This window comes from Vicugna pacos, chromosome 2, assembly GCF_048564905.1.
Source record: "Vicugna pacos chromosome 2, VicPac4, whole genome shotgun sequence".
In the NCBI taxonomy this organism is placed as follows: domain Eukaryota; kingdom Metazoa; phylum Chordata; class Mammalia; order Artiodactyla; family Camelidae; genus Vicugna; species Vicugna pacos.
The window spans coordinates 103,951,497-103,966,916 of NC_132988.1; the positions used below are offsets into that span (position 1 = coordinate 103,951,497).

General features: G+C 34.9%; 1 protein-coding gene across 3 annotated transcripts in view; it reads left to right on the top strand.

The window, feature by feature from the left end:
• Window positions 1-15,125, top strand: part of SEPSECS (Sep (O-phosphoserine) tRNA:Sec (selenocysteine) tRNA synthase) — a 35,113-nt gene extending 19,988 nt beyond the window's left edge. For 2 of the 3 annotated variants that reach the window (XM_006207010.4, XM_072945603.1), the window contains exons 9-11: window positions 7,580-7,673; window positions 9,445-9,535; window positions 10,899-12,991. In XM_006207010.4, coding sequence (XP_006207072.1) covers window positions 7,580-7,673; window positions 9,445-9,535; window positions 10,899-11,202 — 489 coding nt within the window. In that variant the 3' untranslated portion in view covers window positions 11,203-12,991. Of the gene's footprint in view, window positions 1-7,579; window positions 7,674-9,444; window positions 9,536-10,898; window positions 12,992-14,331 lie in introns of those variants that run through there. The other variant, XM_072945602.1, reaches the window with a different exon arrangement.
• Window positions 15,126-15,420: the final 295 nt, after the last annotated feature.

A 15,420-nucleotide genomic window follows, 5' to 3' on the forward strand; every position in this document is an offset into this window, starting at 1 on the left:
CTGGTTGCGCATAAGACAAAGTCCAAACTCCTTAGTCTGCATCATAATTCATCATGATCCTTTGTGGTTTGGTCCCATATTACTTGAGCATTATTGGTCCCTGCTCATTCATTTATTCAGGTAAAGAAATGTTTATGTGTAGGCCATAAGGTTAAATTCACAAACAAGACTGACACCGTCTTTACCCTTAAGGAAATTATAGTCAAGGGAGATCGATGTATTAAATAAGTAATTACAACTCTGATGAGAGTTATGAAAGGACAAACAGAGTATATGAGAACATATGTCACCTAACCCAGCAGGGGCACCTAGCCCACCCAGCTCTGGGAGGGACAAGGAAGATCTCCCTGAGGAAGTGACATCTATTCTATAAAAGTGCAACTCATGAATTTATTAACTGGCCCCCATGGTGGAATCATAGGCTAGAATTGATGCTAGCCATCAAGTCTTAAAGGGTATTTTAGATTGAGTCTAAAACAGAAAGTACTGTGCAGTTATTGGAGAGTTTCTGTTTTAGATCACGCCATAAAATTAGCTTTCCTTTAAGGTAGGTTCAGATTCAGTAGGTCTGGAGTTGAGGCTTAGACAGCTACACATTTTAAAAAACTAACCTAATAAATCTGACGCATACCCAATTTTAAAACCCACTTTTTAGGGCACACAGGTCACTTGTATCTATAACAGAAACTTGATGAGGAAACATAATAATGTCATAGCATTTTAATACCAATACATAGGTAGATAAGATTTTATGGAGTTTGAGACGGACTGCACAAATATCCCAGATAGCAAAGCTTGAAAATATAACTTGTTAGTTTTCTGTTTATTTCTGATATATTTAGTTATCATAGTTATAATCCTATATTGTAGCTGCTTTGTACCTTTTGTTGATCACCCTGCAGATTTGGCTAAAATTTCTCTTTTAAACTACATAACTAGAATATGTAATAGCTCAGACAATAAGACTTATGTGAAGTTTTAAGTTAGGCATTTAAAAAGTATACTTTCTTATATAGATAAAAACTTTAAAAATTTTTATATGCTGTTATTATAGTATCAGATAAGCATGTTATGTAGTATTTCCTGCTTTTGTTCTTCTTGAATTGAAACTATAAATAATAATAACTAATAATATTAAACATTTGCTATAATGAACTGATAAAAATATTGAATGATTTTATGGTTAAACTTATTTAATTAGCAAATTTAACTGATTGAATGTGCACCCCTAAAAAAGTTACCATCAGGTGTCTGAAATGAAACTTGGTCCTTGATTTGGGGTAGTCTAGTAGATTAGCATCCACCTTGGAGTTTGCCCATTGATACCTCTATTCTTATCATCCATTGCTTGATATGTAGTATACACTCATCAGATGTTTGTTAAATGGACTAATGCGGGGCATTTGGGAACACATAGGTCCACTGTTGTACAGTCTTTTCTTGTTTTACACAGAATAAGTATCTTTCTATAAAAGTAGTCAGAAAGCAAATAACATTTTGATACTGACTTCCATAATGAATTAGATATTCTTAGAGAGACCTTCTCTATATAGATATAGTTGAAAACTTGTGAAAAGGAATGAGTTAAAATGATGATAACCTGTTATATATAACAGATACTATACTTCTGGGAGTAGGGCTTCCTCCTTCACAAATACTCTTCTGAAGTACTTTTCTTACCTAAGGATTTTGGAATTGTTGACTTTCAGGATGTTCTGTCATCTTTTTGGAACCTAAGAATTTATTTTATGCCATGGTTCTTCCAATTTTTGACATTTAGGGTATGACTAAAATTTTCAGCTACTTTTAGGTGATTCCAAAGGCCCATGCGTGTATACATTTCGCTTAGCATGAGTGAAAATCAACCTGCTTTGAGGGTGACCTGCAGGGATATGTAGTTCAGCTGTTGAATGGCTCCAGTAGGCAGCCCAGCTCTCCTTTTCACTGGGACTTTGTTCTTTATTAATCATTGGGTAAATATTTTATGGGGGAAATTTTATGTTCTAGTGATATTTATGAATTGAATGGCTCCACCTTAGATGTCAAGAGGTAACTCGCTTTGTAACTTCCAGAGCATTGTTTTTTCCCTTTATCTAGGTAGTGTTGAGTAGAATAAACAGGGACAGGACAAGAATAGGATTATAGCTGCTGGGTATTAGCCTGTGTAATGTTAATGTAATGCTAGCTAACGTTAGTCACTTTAACCTGAAAACTTTTTTAGGCTAAGGGAAGAGTATGTGGGTGGGAAACTAATATTTTTATGAATGTCTTCTGTATGCCAGGAACTCTACTAGGTTCATTATATTCATTATTTCATGTACTATTCAGAGCAAGTTTATGAGGTAGGGATTATCCCCATTTATGAAATTGAGGCTAGAAGTTAAGTACTTACCCAGGGCCACATATAAGTGCCACAACTTCATTGAATCCCTAGTCTGTGTGATGCTAAAGCCTCTGCTGTTTTCTGTCCCACCACTTGTCCCACTGCTTCCAGTCACTCAGCCAGGATTGAGGCAGTGTTTACCTGCTCTGTGCTGGGCAATTGAGCCATAAAAATGATAATCTTGTGACCCCTCTTCTTATCTAATGGAGGTATGTAAAACTCCAAAGCCTCTAATGTATTCATTGGTTTTATTTTTAATTCTTTGTGTAGAATCTATTTAGAGCAGAAACTATCTAGTAGTAATCTTCAAAGTATAAAAATGCTCATTTGAGAACTCTTACCATTGTAAGAGAATAAAAGTTTGCTTTTTAGCAACTTCATTCAACAGGCAAGTCTTTTTGTTGAAAAATGTGGATGTCCTCCATAAACCGTAATTGCACATATGTAGCATAAATATTGTTTTTTTATTAGATTTGTTGCAGAAGTAAGGGCCTCTTTTGTTTAAATGGACTTGCTTTTGAACTGTGAAAATTTAATCGTGATAGTTTATTGGTTCAGCTCTGGAGAAGCTGAGGCAAAGCTATTTTGCTCCAGCCAGAGCTATTTATATACCATCACCGAGAGCTCCTTTTTATATTATTGGTGTTATTGCGTACTAAAAAAGGAGTGTTAAAAGAAAACTTAGGATTTTTTTTTATTCTGTGCCCTTATTCACTACAATGATATTTTTAGAGGTTATTTCATCTAGCTGTATCTCTTCCGAAAAGGCTTTATCTTTTTCATAGTAGAGGCAGACAAGAACTCAGCTTGAAGCCATTCCTTCTCAAGCCTTCTTTTTTGAAGGGTGAAAGGATCAAAGAGAGTGGAACTCTGTGTATGAATTGAACCTCTTTGCCCTTTGCCCCTTCCTGATCAACACATCTCCTTCATTGAGGACCGAAGTGACGATGCATTTTAACTGAAGAAGCCTTTAAGAAAAAGGGTTAAAATCTAAGAAACTGTTTGAGTTGCTCTATGCAAAAAGAAAGATCAGTCTTAGACGGTCATCCTTTCTTCAGGTTTAGTTCCGGAGAAGACCATTATAATTCTGCTTAGCTTTCCTTTTAGAAGAGTGCTTTGCTAAACAGGACAGGAAGATAATCATTCACTGCTGCGAATATCTCCTGAATTGGACAAGTGCAGAAGAGGAATGACAGCAGAATGGCTGCTCCGAGGCTGGAATTTGTTAGCTGAACATCAGACGTATAACTTCAAACAATGTCCTTTAACAAAGCTAAATTTGGAAACAGTAGATTTGCAGCCCTAAAAGTAGAGTGGTTGAATCTCAATAACAGCGTCAGATTTCAGCCTTGGATGTGGAGCCTCAATAGAAGAGTTAGAAAGCAGCACTTTGCCTCTGATGCAAGGAACATGCCTGGGCCCTCTGGGCTGGCCACAGTCATAGACAGCAACGTATCATATTTAGCGCTGTTATCTTCAGATACAGACGTGTGTGTGTGTGTGTGTGTGTGTGGGTGCGTGCCTGCAGTCCATTGTCTGGTCATTCTTACATGTCATCATTGAAATACAAGACCACTTGTTATATTTTATATTTCCTTTTTGATTCATTACCCACCTTATGAGACATTTTGTAATAATATGTGAAGTTCTCTTTTATCTTATCCTCTAACATGAAACTGTGTGTCAAAGGACATGATTACATGAGACCTTTTTCTTTAAAATTTAGTGAATTACGTACATCTTTGGGTTATGGGAAGGGATAAGCTAGATGTTGGGCTTCATGGCTGCAAGTCAATTTGTGAAAGGCTGTACGAAAGAAAGATAACATTTAACATAATTCAGTTTCTCTTCCATTACCATCTTGAACTATGGTGTAAAGTTTTGTATTTTTATTCTAGAAATATAGCTGACATTAGCATTCAGGTATCCAGTTCAGTTTATCTCCAGTGAAGAGTCTTTTAAAATTAAGTTAAATACAGCACAAAAGACATAGAAAATCAATAATATTTCATTTCTTTTTAGTAAGATCTTTCTATATACATTTGCTTGGGGTACTTATAAATTTCTCCCTTTACAGAAGTATTTTATAATAAATGTCAGTTATGGATTTAACTGTAGCAAAAAAATAGTGCAGGTTCTGAAGTACCTTTAATATATCAGATAAAAAACTGCTTAGCTAAGTAAGTGTAGGAAATAGTGATACAGTCTCTTAAATGATATTTGTAAAATGTAGTGATACTAAATGTGAGAGCATTCAGGAACTTAATATGTGAAATACTGTAGGATTCAGTACATTGCACTGTAAGATATTTTAAGCTTCTTTGCTTATTGGATTACCTATCATAACCCTTTTACAGAGTAGAGATCCTAAAAATATTTGCAGATGGATGTGAACTAGACTCACATATATATAATATTCTTTTTGTTTAATTACTCATACTAATAATATGTGATTTCGTTATTTTAACATTAATGTTTATAGTCTAAAGATTTTTATCCTAATGTTAGTTAGCTACAATTGTAGGGGCATTAGCAAGTGATAGAACTGGTTAGAACTAATTTATTAAAGTATTAGAAATTGAACGTTGGGAAAATCTTTTTTAATAGCCATGTATGCATCAGTAAATTTAAAAGTACCCACTAGGGGTGTTACTAAGGAAACATTTCCTTTTTTTCTTTTTGGAAATAGCTAAGTACAAATTAAGGACAAATTAACTACTTATCGAGTTCCTCTCACTCTATAAGTGTGACTCCATTGGTGATTATTGTGGCAGCCATACTAGATAAATAATATTTTAAATGGCTCTCACGATTGAAATAAGTTTTTTGTTGTTACTGTTAGGGTAAGAAACGTGGGAGTCTGTAAAAGGCACTTCCTGGCTATCAGATTTGTTTCTGCTTATGAACGGTTCATGAATTTGAGAATAAGAGAGAATTGGACAGACAGATGCAGATTAAGACTTTGGTATATAATATCATAAGGAAGAATCAGCAGTTAATATCTTAATTAAAATATGTGACTTTTTTTCTTTTGTAAACAACACAGAGCATTTAAATAACCTGGTTAACTTCATAGTAGATGAAAATATGTAAACAAAACCCAGCAATTCTATTCTTCATTAATAATGGTGTGGTACTAAAAGATTATGGAATTGTTCCAGTTGCAGGAAGAACTTTTGATTTTTTAAATTTCATTTGCCTACCATACTGTTTCATCTTCTGAGGTGTTAACATCAGAATATTAGTTTAAGAAGGGAGGGCCAGGAAATCTTCATATGCCTAAGAAAAGATGCTTCTGTAAATGGTGATAGCATTTGCCTCCTTAAATATTTCTATACTTTTTTTTAATGTTAAAAGAGAAAGACTTACTACATACAACAATATGTTTGCTTCTAGCTTCATTAGGTATGACAAATGTGGGTGTTAACTTTTTGAATATAAAAAGAATCAGTATATTTTAGTAATCTAAGATTTCATAATTCTGGCACACTGAGAATTGATCTTAAAATATCCTAAAAATTTAAGAATGACTATTAGTTTAAAGGTTTTTTGTGTCAGAGTGTAAAATATACTGTGTTGACAAGGATAAAAATGTTTGTGGTCTTAAGGAGACTCATTAATAATTCATAGGCCTGGTAGGAATTTTCCTCTTCTTTTAATCTTTACCTAACAAAAGATGGAGTTAGTCATCTACTCTGTGCTTCAGACATGAAAAAGCTACTGTGGGTCCCAGTGTGAGATCAGACTATCCAATCCTTACCTTAGAGAAAACTGAAGCTGCTTATGTGGCCTTTGAAGTTGAAGAAGTGTCATTTCCTCCCGTCTCCACGTGGGTACTCTGCTGGCCCTTGGCTCTTGGGTGCATCGTTAGCGTTTATATGCTTTGACTGTGGCTGGAGGAGGTCAGTGCAGATGGGCTTGTTCAGCTGCAGACTTACTAGGGCAGATTTTCATTTCAGTACTTTTTAAAGTGCTTATTAGGAGAAGAAAATACAATTTTAGGCCAAACAGTTGCCAACTTAATATTTGTAGCTTCATTAAACTCTCACATACATGTGCATGTGCACGTGAAATTTTATACTTGTAAAATAGATATTTTTTCTGTTTTATTATTAAATATACACTACTTCTCAGAGTAAGATCATGAATACAATTTTTAGTTTTTAGTTGCTATATTCTTTTAATTGAGTTAGGGGAATTGTTAAAGTTTAAAATATTTAAAGGACATTCATTTTTAAACTACCTCTTCCTGAGTCACATACTAAAAGCTTGGCACATTTTTCTTGAAATTGGGAAAGCAGTGATGAAGATGACAAAAAGTTCCTACTTTCAAGGAGTTTTTCCATTCTAGTAGGTAATCATAGGCAATATTTGTTTAAGCAAGTAAAAGAGATAGTTTCAGACTGTGTTAAGTATAGTGAAGGAACCAAAATAGGTATGGAGGGAGATCGGGAGTTGGCAGTAGGCAGTATGGGAGAGCTACTTTAATAGGGAAGTAATAAGGAAAGGTCTCCTTAGACTGTGACAGAAGGGACTACTCTGGGAGAAGTGCTTGCCAAGTCCAGGGGAAGTAGGCACAGAGATTCTGACACCTGAATGAGCGTGGCATGTTCAGGGGCTGGCAAGGAGGCTGATGTGGCTGACATGTAGTAAGTGGAGGGAATGACATCTGCTGAATTGGGTATATTGGCTGGGTTAGTTCACGTGGGACCTTCTAGATGAAGAGTTTGGTTTTTAAACACCTACAGGAGGAAGTTGTTGGGAGGGACGTGATCTGATTTATCTTTTTGAAAGACCACTCTGGCCTCTAACTAGAGAAAGATTTAGAGGGGTGGGAAAGTAGGCAGAGAAGTCATTTAGGATCTGTTGCCGTGGTCCAGGGAAAAGGTTGATGACTGCTTAGACTACAGTGGTAGCCCTGGAGGTTCTGAAAAGAGAATGGATTTGTGGGAGATACATGATAGCCCACAGCAGGAAATGTGCTGGTTCTTTACCTTTAAATCCTGTGGTTTCTAATAATTCTGGCAGCTTTAAATCTTACTATATTGTGGCAAAGGAAAGAATTGCTCCTAGCGCATATGGATGAATTAATTTACAGCATAGACTGTCCACCAATCAGATTTGTCTTATTTAATCTGGCAAGTTGCAGTGAGTATTTATTTGATTTTCTTTAAGTGTAACATTTTGTTGTTTCAGGAAATGTTTTCGTATTTATCCAACCGACTAAAGAAGCTGTCAGAGGCCTACAATGAAAGACTGTTGCATACACCTCACAATCCCATATCTTTAGGTAATTTTTTTCTTTAAAAAGAAAAATTAGTACTTCCGAACCATCCCCAGTGGGAAGCTGGTATTTCTAGAAAGAGTATGAATTCTTTTTGGTTACAATGATGTTAGAAAAATCATTACAGTACTAATTTATAAATTTAAAAAATTTAGTTACCTTTTATAAATGCTTTCATGTATTTCTAAGATAAAACCTATGCACTGAAAGAACTCAAATCTGTATTGTGTTTTAATGAATACGTGGAAAATAACACTTTAACTCCCGCTTCTCACCAAAATAATTTGGTCACTAATAAGAACTCCTTATAAATATTGTAAAATCTTTACCAGTTAGTAAATCATAACATTAGATATTGAAGATATTCTTATAATTTTAATGCCGTTATTCTTTATTTTCTTGAGTATATCTATGTTAGAGAAATCTGTATTTAAGATAATTTCATTTTGTCACATAGCACGAGACCTAAACAGAATAATATGAATGTTGACTTTTATACATTTAACTAACTTTTAAGCTTCATAATTACCCCTTTTAATTTGTGAATATATATAGTATATGCTTCATATTTCATGTATATCTGAGGAAAGTAAGGAATAATCATTTGTAACAGAAGCCTTTTTAAGGAATGGGCTTCCATGGAAAAATCATTTGGCCACTAATAGGTAATAAAATCACCCCAGTGAGTCCTTTGTTGGTTTATAATCCCTGTAGATGTTACAGAAGGTGATATGGTGTGATTTAAAACCCAGTTCTACCATGTACTAGCCTGTAACTTCCTTCTTCCTGTCTATAGGTAGAAATGATGATTCCTCACATACAAAATTGTTAAAAATGGTTAAGATTATATTTGTAAAATATCTAGTATGGCAAGTCACTCCTCAGGAAATGGTAGCTAATAGTGGTCGTATGAATAGAGTATATAGCTTACCCATTAACCTCAGGTAAGTTCCATTTCCATATGCAGAAGGTGATCTTGCAGAAGTTTATGTATGTGATGAAACATATCTCACATTCTCATTTTTTCTTCTTTTTTTGGGTGGGGACAGTGATTCGGTTTGTTTGTTTGTTTTTAGTGGAGGGACTGGGGATTGAACCCAGGACCTCCTGCATGCTAAGCATGCGCTCTACCACTGGAGCTATCCCCTCCCCCCACATTCTCATTTTAGAAGTGCCTTAAACATGGTTGAATTTGAATCAGCTACCATATTGATCATGTCATTGTCCACTTATTAAATTGGAAAATCCACTCTTTGGAGGAGTGGTATGGAAATTCTGAGTATGTTAGTTTATGTTAACATATATTTTATATCTGATATACAAACAAATCCTTGCTATAATTTATTAAGTGAATTAAAATGAAATGGTGCCACCTGACAGTAAATAAAAAGCCATGTCTCTGCGAAAGAAGCCAGTCACAAAAAGGTAAATACTGTATGATTCCACCTATATGAGGTACTTAGAGTACTGAGAATCACAGACAGACAGTGTAATGGTGGTTGCCAGGGAGAATGGGGAGTTACTGTTCAATTAGGTGTAGAGTTTCAGTTTTACAAGATAAAAAGAGTTATGGGGATGGATGATGGTGATGGTTGTACAACAGCATTGAATGTACTTGATACCACCGAACTGTAGTCTTAAAAACGGGTAAGATGGTCAGTTTTATGTTATATATCTTAACACAATCAAAAAAAAAATGTCTCCATGGTTAAGTGTTCTTTGAGTGGTTTTTGTGCTGGTGAACCAAGGCTCATTGGAATACTTTTTTCTCTTTTAGCTGTGACACTTAAAACACTAGATGAACACTGTGACAAAGCTGTCACTCAGCTTGGCTCAATGCTTTTTACCAGACAGGTTTCTGGAGCCAGGTAAGTATGTTTAAAAGACGATTGGATTTATTTCCCTTTTCAAAATTAACTCTAATAAAGTACCTTTCCTTCACAATAGTCCCCTAAGTATATGCTGAACTACACCTGAGAATTCATCGTGGAGGAAAACAGTGATGAGGCAGAGAATCTGTAAGGCTATTATTATACACCCACCTGTGGCATGCGAAATAGTCACAGAAAGAAATGAATCTTGTGTGTTTTAATAGACGTACAGAAACCAAGCTCACTACTTGCTCTGTACAAATTTTTGTCTTTATTTTCCTTTGTTGAGTAATCTTCAGTGGTGTCACATTATGGTGTTAGAAATAAGTCATCTTCATTACTAAGTTTAAGTAAAAATGTTTTTAAGGAAAAGTCCATTTCTTAAACTGAAAACACTGCAATTCTTGTATAAGTACTGCCTTTGAAAAATGTACTTTTTGCTCTTGTATGTATATAGCTTAAGATGAATTTCATTTTTCATTTTGTATTTGATGAGGTCAGGAAAAAAAATGACTTGAAAAGAAATATTTTGCTCTGAGTACTCTTCTTTACATGCTTCTATTAAAGAATTTCTCTCTGACTACCAGAGGTTAAAGATTTCACATCAAAGGACAAGTTTTTGAAAGAAAAAAAATCTTAGATTAATTCAGCCTGTAACTTGATGAGCTCTATCTATACACAAGCATGGTTTTCAGACCTCTAAAATAGTTTTCTTAGCCTTGCTTTTTAGTGTGCCGCTATTTGTCTTTATGTTTAGGTTGATCTTAATCGACTTCTTAAAAAAAAGTATTGTTAGAAATCTGCTTATATCAAATATGCCAATGAAATCAAGCTTTAAAAATGTATGTGTCATTGCTGAATATTACTGATTGCTGACCATCACCCCACTGTAAGCAGTTACGTAATTTCTTCTGGATTCTTGCTTCAAAAACTCTCCATAACATCAGATGGGGGTGATTTTAGTTTGTTGATTACCTGAGGCAATACACGGCAATTAATCCAAATGATTTGACTTACAAATTTAAATATTCCATTAAAATGGTGAAGTCAGATTCCATATTTTTCTTTTTACCTTTTTGAAGATGTGAAGGTATTTACAATTTCCTAGAGCTTGTGGGTCTGTAATAGAAGATAAGTAAATGGTAAGAGCAGGCAGTACTTGTCCTATGTGAAATAGCAGTATATTGTATAATTTTATTTTAAGGCTGACAGTCTATTTTCATAGGCTGTGATATACAGCTGTTCTTAAACTTCTTAATAAGTAGATGTAAGGCTTAGTAACACAACTTTCTTTTGTTTGTGGGTGATATTCTGTTAGCATCACCAGACATATTAAGTTGGTAAATCTTTTCCCTTTCAGGGTTGTGCCTCTTGGGTCTGTGCAAACTGTGAGTGGCTACACTTTCAAAGGCTTTATGTCACATACAAATAATTACCCTTGTGCTTACCTCAATGCTGCATCAGCCATCGGAATGAAGACACAGGATGTGGATTTGTTCATAAAGAGACTTGACAAGTGTTTAAAGACAGTAAGAAAAGAACAAAATAAAGAGAGTGATATATCTGGGGTTGACAATTATGACAAAACTGAAGATGTGGATATTGAAGAAATGGCTTTAAAACTAGATAATGTACTTCTTGACACATACCAGGATTCTTCTTGATGACAAATGAAGGATTTCTTTTCGGATAAATTTTGAGAAATGATGAGGCTGCAGTATAAGCTAGTAGCTTAAAGACAAGACTGGAGATGTTTGAATTGGGAATTTCATGGAGAATAATTGGTCAAGGGATAGAGTTTGGTCTGAGCTAGCCATTGACAGTTGTTACATTTTTTGTTCTTAGATTTCTTCAATCATTATCATTCTTAGCAGGTTATGATATCCAATTAGCATTTTTCTAATTGTTAAATATTTGCCAATTAAGCAGTATGATCTAGCTAATTCTTACTAATGTAATTACAACAAAATTACATATTACCCCTAATTCTTTTTGAGATATGTAGGCTGCTTCCTTCTAACCATTCACTGTCAGTGACAAATTACTTATGTTTCTGACCACACAGAATTCAGAAAGATCTCTAATGCTACTAGTTACTAGATGTTTGTTGATGTGTGTCAGTCACAGTATGCCTGTAAAATGGACATTTTCCAGGAAAGCAGACTCAAGGCGTGAGCTTTAGTTTCACTTAATAGCAATGGTCCTCAATTGGGGATGATTTGCTTATATGTAGGCAACGTCTGAAGATCTTTTTGATGGTGTCAACTAGTGGGATGCTACTGACGTCTAGTGCATGAAGGCCAGGGGTGCTGTTCAACATCCTATAATGGACAAGAGAGCTTCCCGAAACAAAGATTTATCCAGCCCCAAATATTAGTAGTGCTGAGGTTGAGAAACACTGCTCTAAAGTAAATGAACTCGTCAAATAAGGAGAAGTTTTCTATAGCAACTTCAATTATTCAATAGTAATTCAAGGAAGATAGCTCTGTAAATGTTATCAAACTACACAATGTGTAGACCCTTACATGATAACCAAGGTTACCAGTTCTAAACGTGTAACTATAGATTATTCATATAGCACACGTGCATTTTTCCCTTTGGGAAAGTGAAAACGTTAGTCTGCTGTTTTTGCCTTAAGCAGCCTTTGCATATTGGTTGGTTGGTTCAGGTGTCGTGCCCAGCCATCATCAAGAGTGTTAACTTGGGGATTTGGAACATGTTTTTGCTGAGGAAGTGAAAATGATGGAGTAAGACGAACAGGTGTATTCCCCTTGCATTGCCCTTATACTTACTTTTTGTGTCTGGAATTACAGACTTATTGGCTGTAACAGTTATTTTTGTTGTTAATTTTAAGAAATAGACAGATGTCTCATAGCCTAAGGAATTCGTTAAGCTTCTGAATGCACCAAAATGTCAAAGCTGTATTTCTCAAGACCTCTCTGCTCTCATTCCTAAGAGATGCTCATGGATATGAAGGGTTCCATGGGCAAATAATTTGGGGACTTTGCAAAGCTGCCTTTTGGCATATTAAAGGCTCTAAGAATTTCTTCTAATCCAGTTTAAGTGTATCCTTATCCAAAGATGGAACCTGGTTTTTAAATTAAATCCTTATTGATACCTCATTGAACATACTTTTGAAAACATTACAGTAGAGAATGCTGCCTTGATTTCTGGATTGTCTTTTTCTCTATTGACTTGACATTGTAAACTGATACCGTGAGCTCAGACAGATACTGTAGCTCCCATGGGTAAGTTAGAATATTTTAGAAACTGGCTTGACAATCCTGGAAGTTGGCTGTGTTAAGATAAATTACTTAATTATAAATATTGTAAAGGTTACTTTTAAATGATTGCATCTTTGGGGTTCAGCTATTTGAAGTATCTGAGTTTTTTAAACAGCTATGATAACTTCTTTCAAAGGAGCTTAATCGTGGATTAAAAGGCTGTATAATTTTTTTGTGTGAATTTGGGACTGACTTGTAGAACCAGTAAAGCTGAAGGGTTATTTCAGAACCTCTAGAGTCTGTGAAGGGGGTGAAAGTGACGTTGCAGACATAAATGCTGGCAGTGCAGCTTACCATGAACGTAAGCCAGAATTGTTTTACAGAAAAGTGATCTATATTATGTGATCATCATTTAGCTTAAGAAAGGCCAGATCTGAGAGACTAGCAAACGTTTTCTCATCTGCACTGTATCAGCAGTTCTTGGGCTTCAGCTGCTGAATAGATAATAATTCTAATTGAAGATAAATTACATGAACCCACATGTGAATGATAAGTTATAGCATTTCACTCCTGGTACATAAAATTAGCTGCAGTTTTTTTTTAAATTATTAGCCATTTATTTCAGAGGCTTTCGAATTCCAGCTCTATTCTTGCTGGTTTAAATTCGACCTTGAGGTCGTAGAGGTCACAAAAATTTTTGAAGGGATGTTGTAGGTTCTGCATATTTAGAACCTTTCCTTTGCGCCCACCCCAGTGTCCTTTGACTTGCTGTCTCTCATTTCCACAAATAAGTATCAAAAAGTATGTACATACAGTTATTTTAACTTGCTAGTGATGATTGGTAAGCCTCATAATTGACCTTAGTTATCCTCACCCTGTGGTGGAGGGGCAACGGATGATATCTTGTACAATCAGTGACTAAGATGACCTCTTCTATCTTTGTGATCTGATTGCCCTTTTTAAGGCTATAAGGTAGAATTTTCGAGTTTGATTTTTAAAGTCACTGGGCTGTTGTAGTTTGCCCAGAAAAGAAAATTGAGTAACACGAAACGTTCTTTAGGTCACTACACCCAACGTGTTACTTACACACACAGCAAGGTAAGGTATTTTAAATCCAGTTCTCAGTTTGGGTCTTATGATCTCTGCTGATGGATTCCCCCTCTATCAGGGAATGATCTGTGATACTAGCCTTAGGAACTGTGTTCAACTATAAATCTTTTTATTTAGCTTTTTGTGTTGACTAAAGTTATAGAATATGAATAATTGAATACAGTTATATTCAGCCAATAGGCACTTGATACACAGAATGGTACCTTTAAATATAAATTATGTGTTTCCTAGTATTTTGCCCTAGCATGTACCTGTATTGTGGTTCTGTTTCTTTAACCACCATACTAAGAACTATCACTGAGGCCCAAGCTACATGATGTGCTTTTATCATAGACTGTATGGCTAGGGTAGGTGTTAGTAAAATTAAACTTAAGCAAAGATAATTTTTTAAACCAGTGATATTACTGCAATATTGAATTAGTAGCTCATCATGAGTTAAGTTCTTGTGTTCTCTCATAGAGCAAAAAGCCAACAATTGACAACAACGACAAACCCTGCTGAGTCCCATTGGTAATACACTCAGGGAAGACATTTTGAATACATACACACTTGGTGCATATAAAAGTTGGGCTTTCTTTTGCCACTAAGTTCTGCTAATTTCTGCCAGGCCCTTAAATGGCTTTGTTATGTTTTGCATTTATGAGTTGACCTTATTTTGTAATGAAGTTTGTGTACACAGAAGTTTGATCATTTCAGAAGTTTGATACTCTGAATAATTTGATAAAAACAACAGAATATGCTGTTAACAGTAAAAAAAAAAATTCCTGTAAACAGTTCTTTCCTTGTCTGTCATTGTATGGATTATTTGTCTCTTGTGGCCACTCTTGATATACAGATATAAGACTTACCCACTGCATCCTTTTGTGCCTTCCGTTTTACATTCATACGCTTTTTGGCCATTAAGGTATGTACTACATGTATGTTCAAGGCTAATGAATATATCTTGATAATTGTCCACCTAATATACTACAGTTCAATCTAAGGCATTAGGCAAATATGGAAATGTTTATATGGTCTTATTTGTATCAAATTGTGTCAACTTGAACTTTTAGAGAAATGTGAAGAAAGGCTATGATTAAATGTATAATTGTTGGAGCTTTTAGCTATTAGAATTGAAGCTGATATCAGCCTGCTAACCTATATGTTTACCAAGAGAAAAAGATGTTTTCAAAAATATGTTTTTGGTTTAGACTATGTAAAAATAAAAATGAATTGCATAATTTATTACATGAAATAAATTTTTAATAAATCATTGACAATGCATGTATTATTTTACCTAATCATTGCTGCAGATAAAATCTGAAAGTACAAATAACTAATAATAAATTACTTGCCCATTTTTTGATACAGTCATCAGTATCACCTTGGCCAAAAATCAGCAAAAGTCCTATTTTATAATGAGAATCATGAGTCATGGGGGTGGAGGCTAGAGTATTTGAAAAAATAAACCAAAAACAAAGAAGGAGGAGATAACATTCCAACAGTCATTTCACAAAGAATCTGTTGACTATGGAGAGCTGGAGGCTTAGAAGTATTTAATGTTTTCTA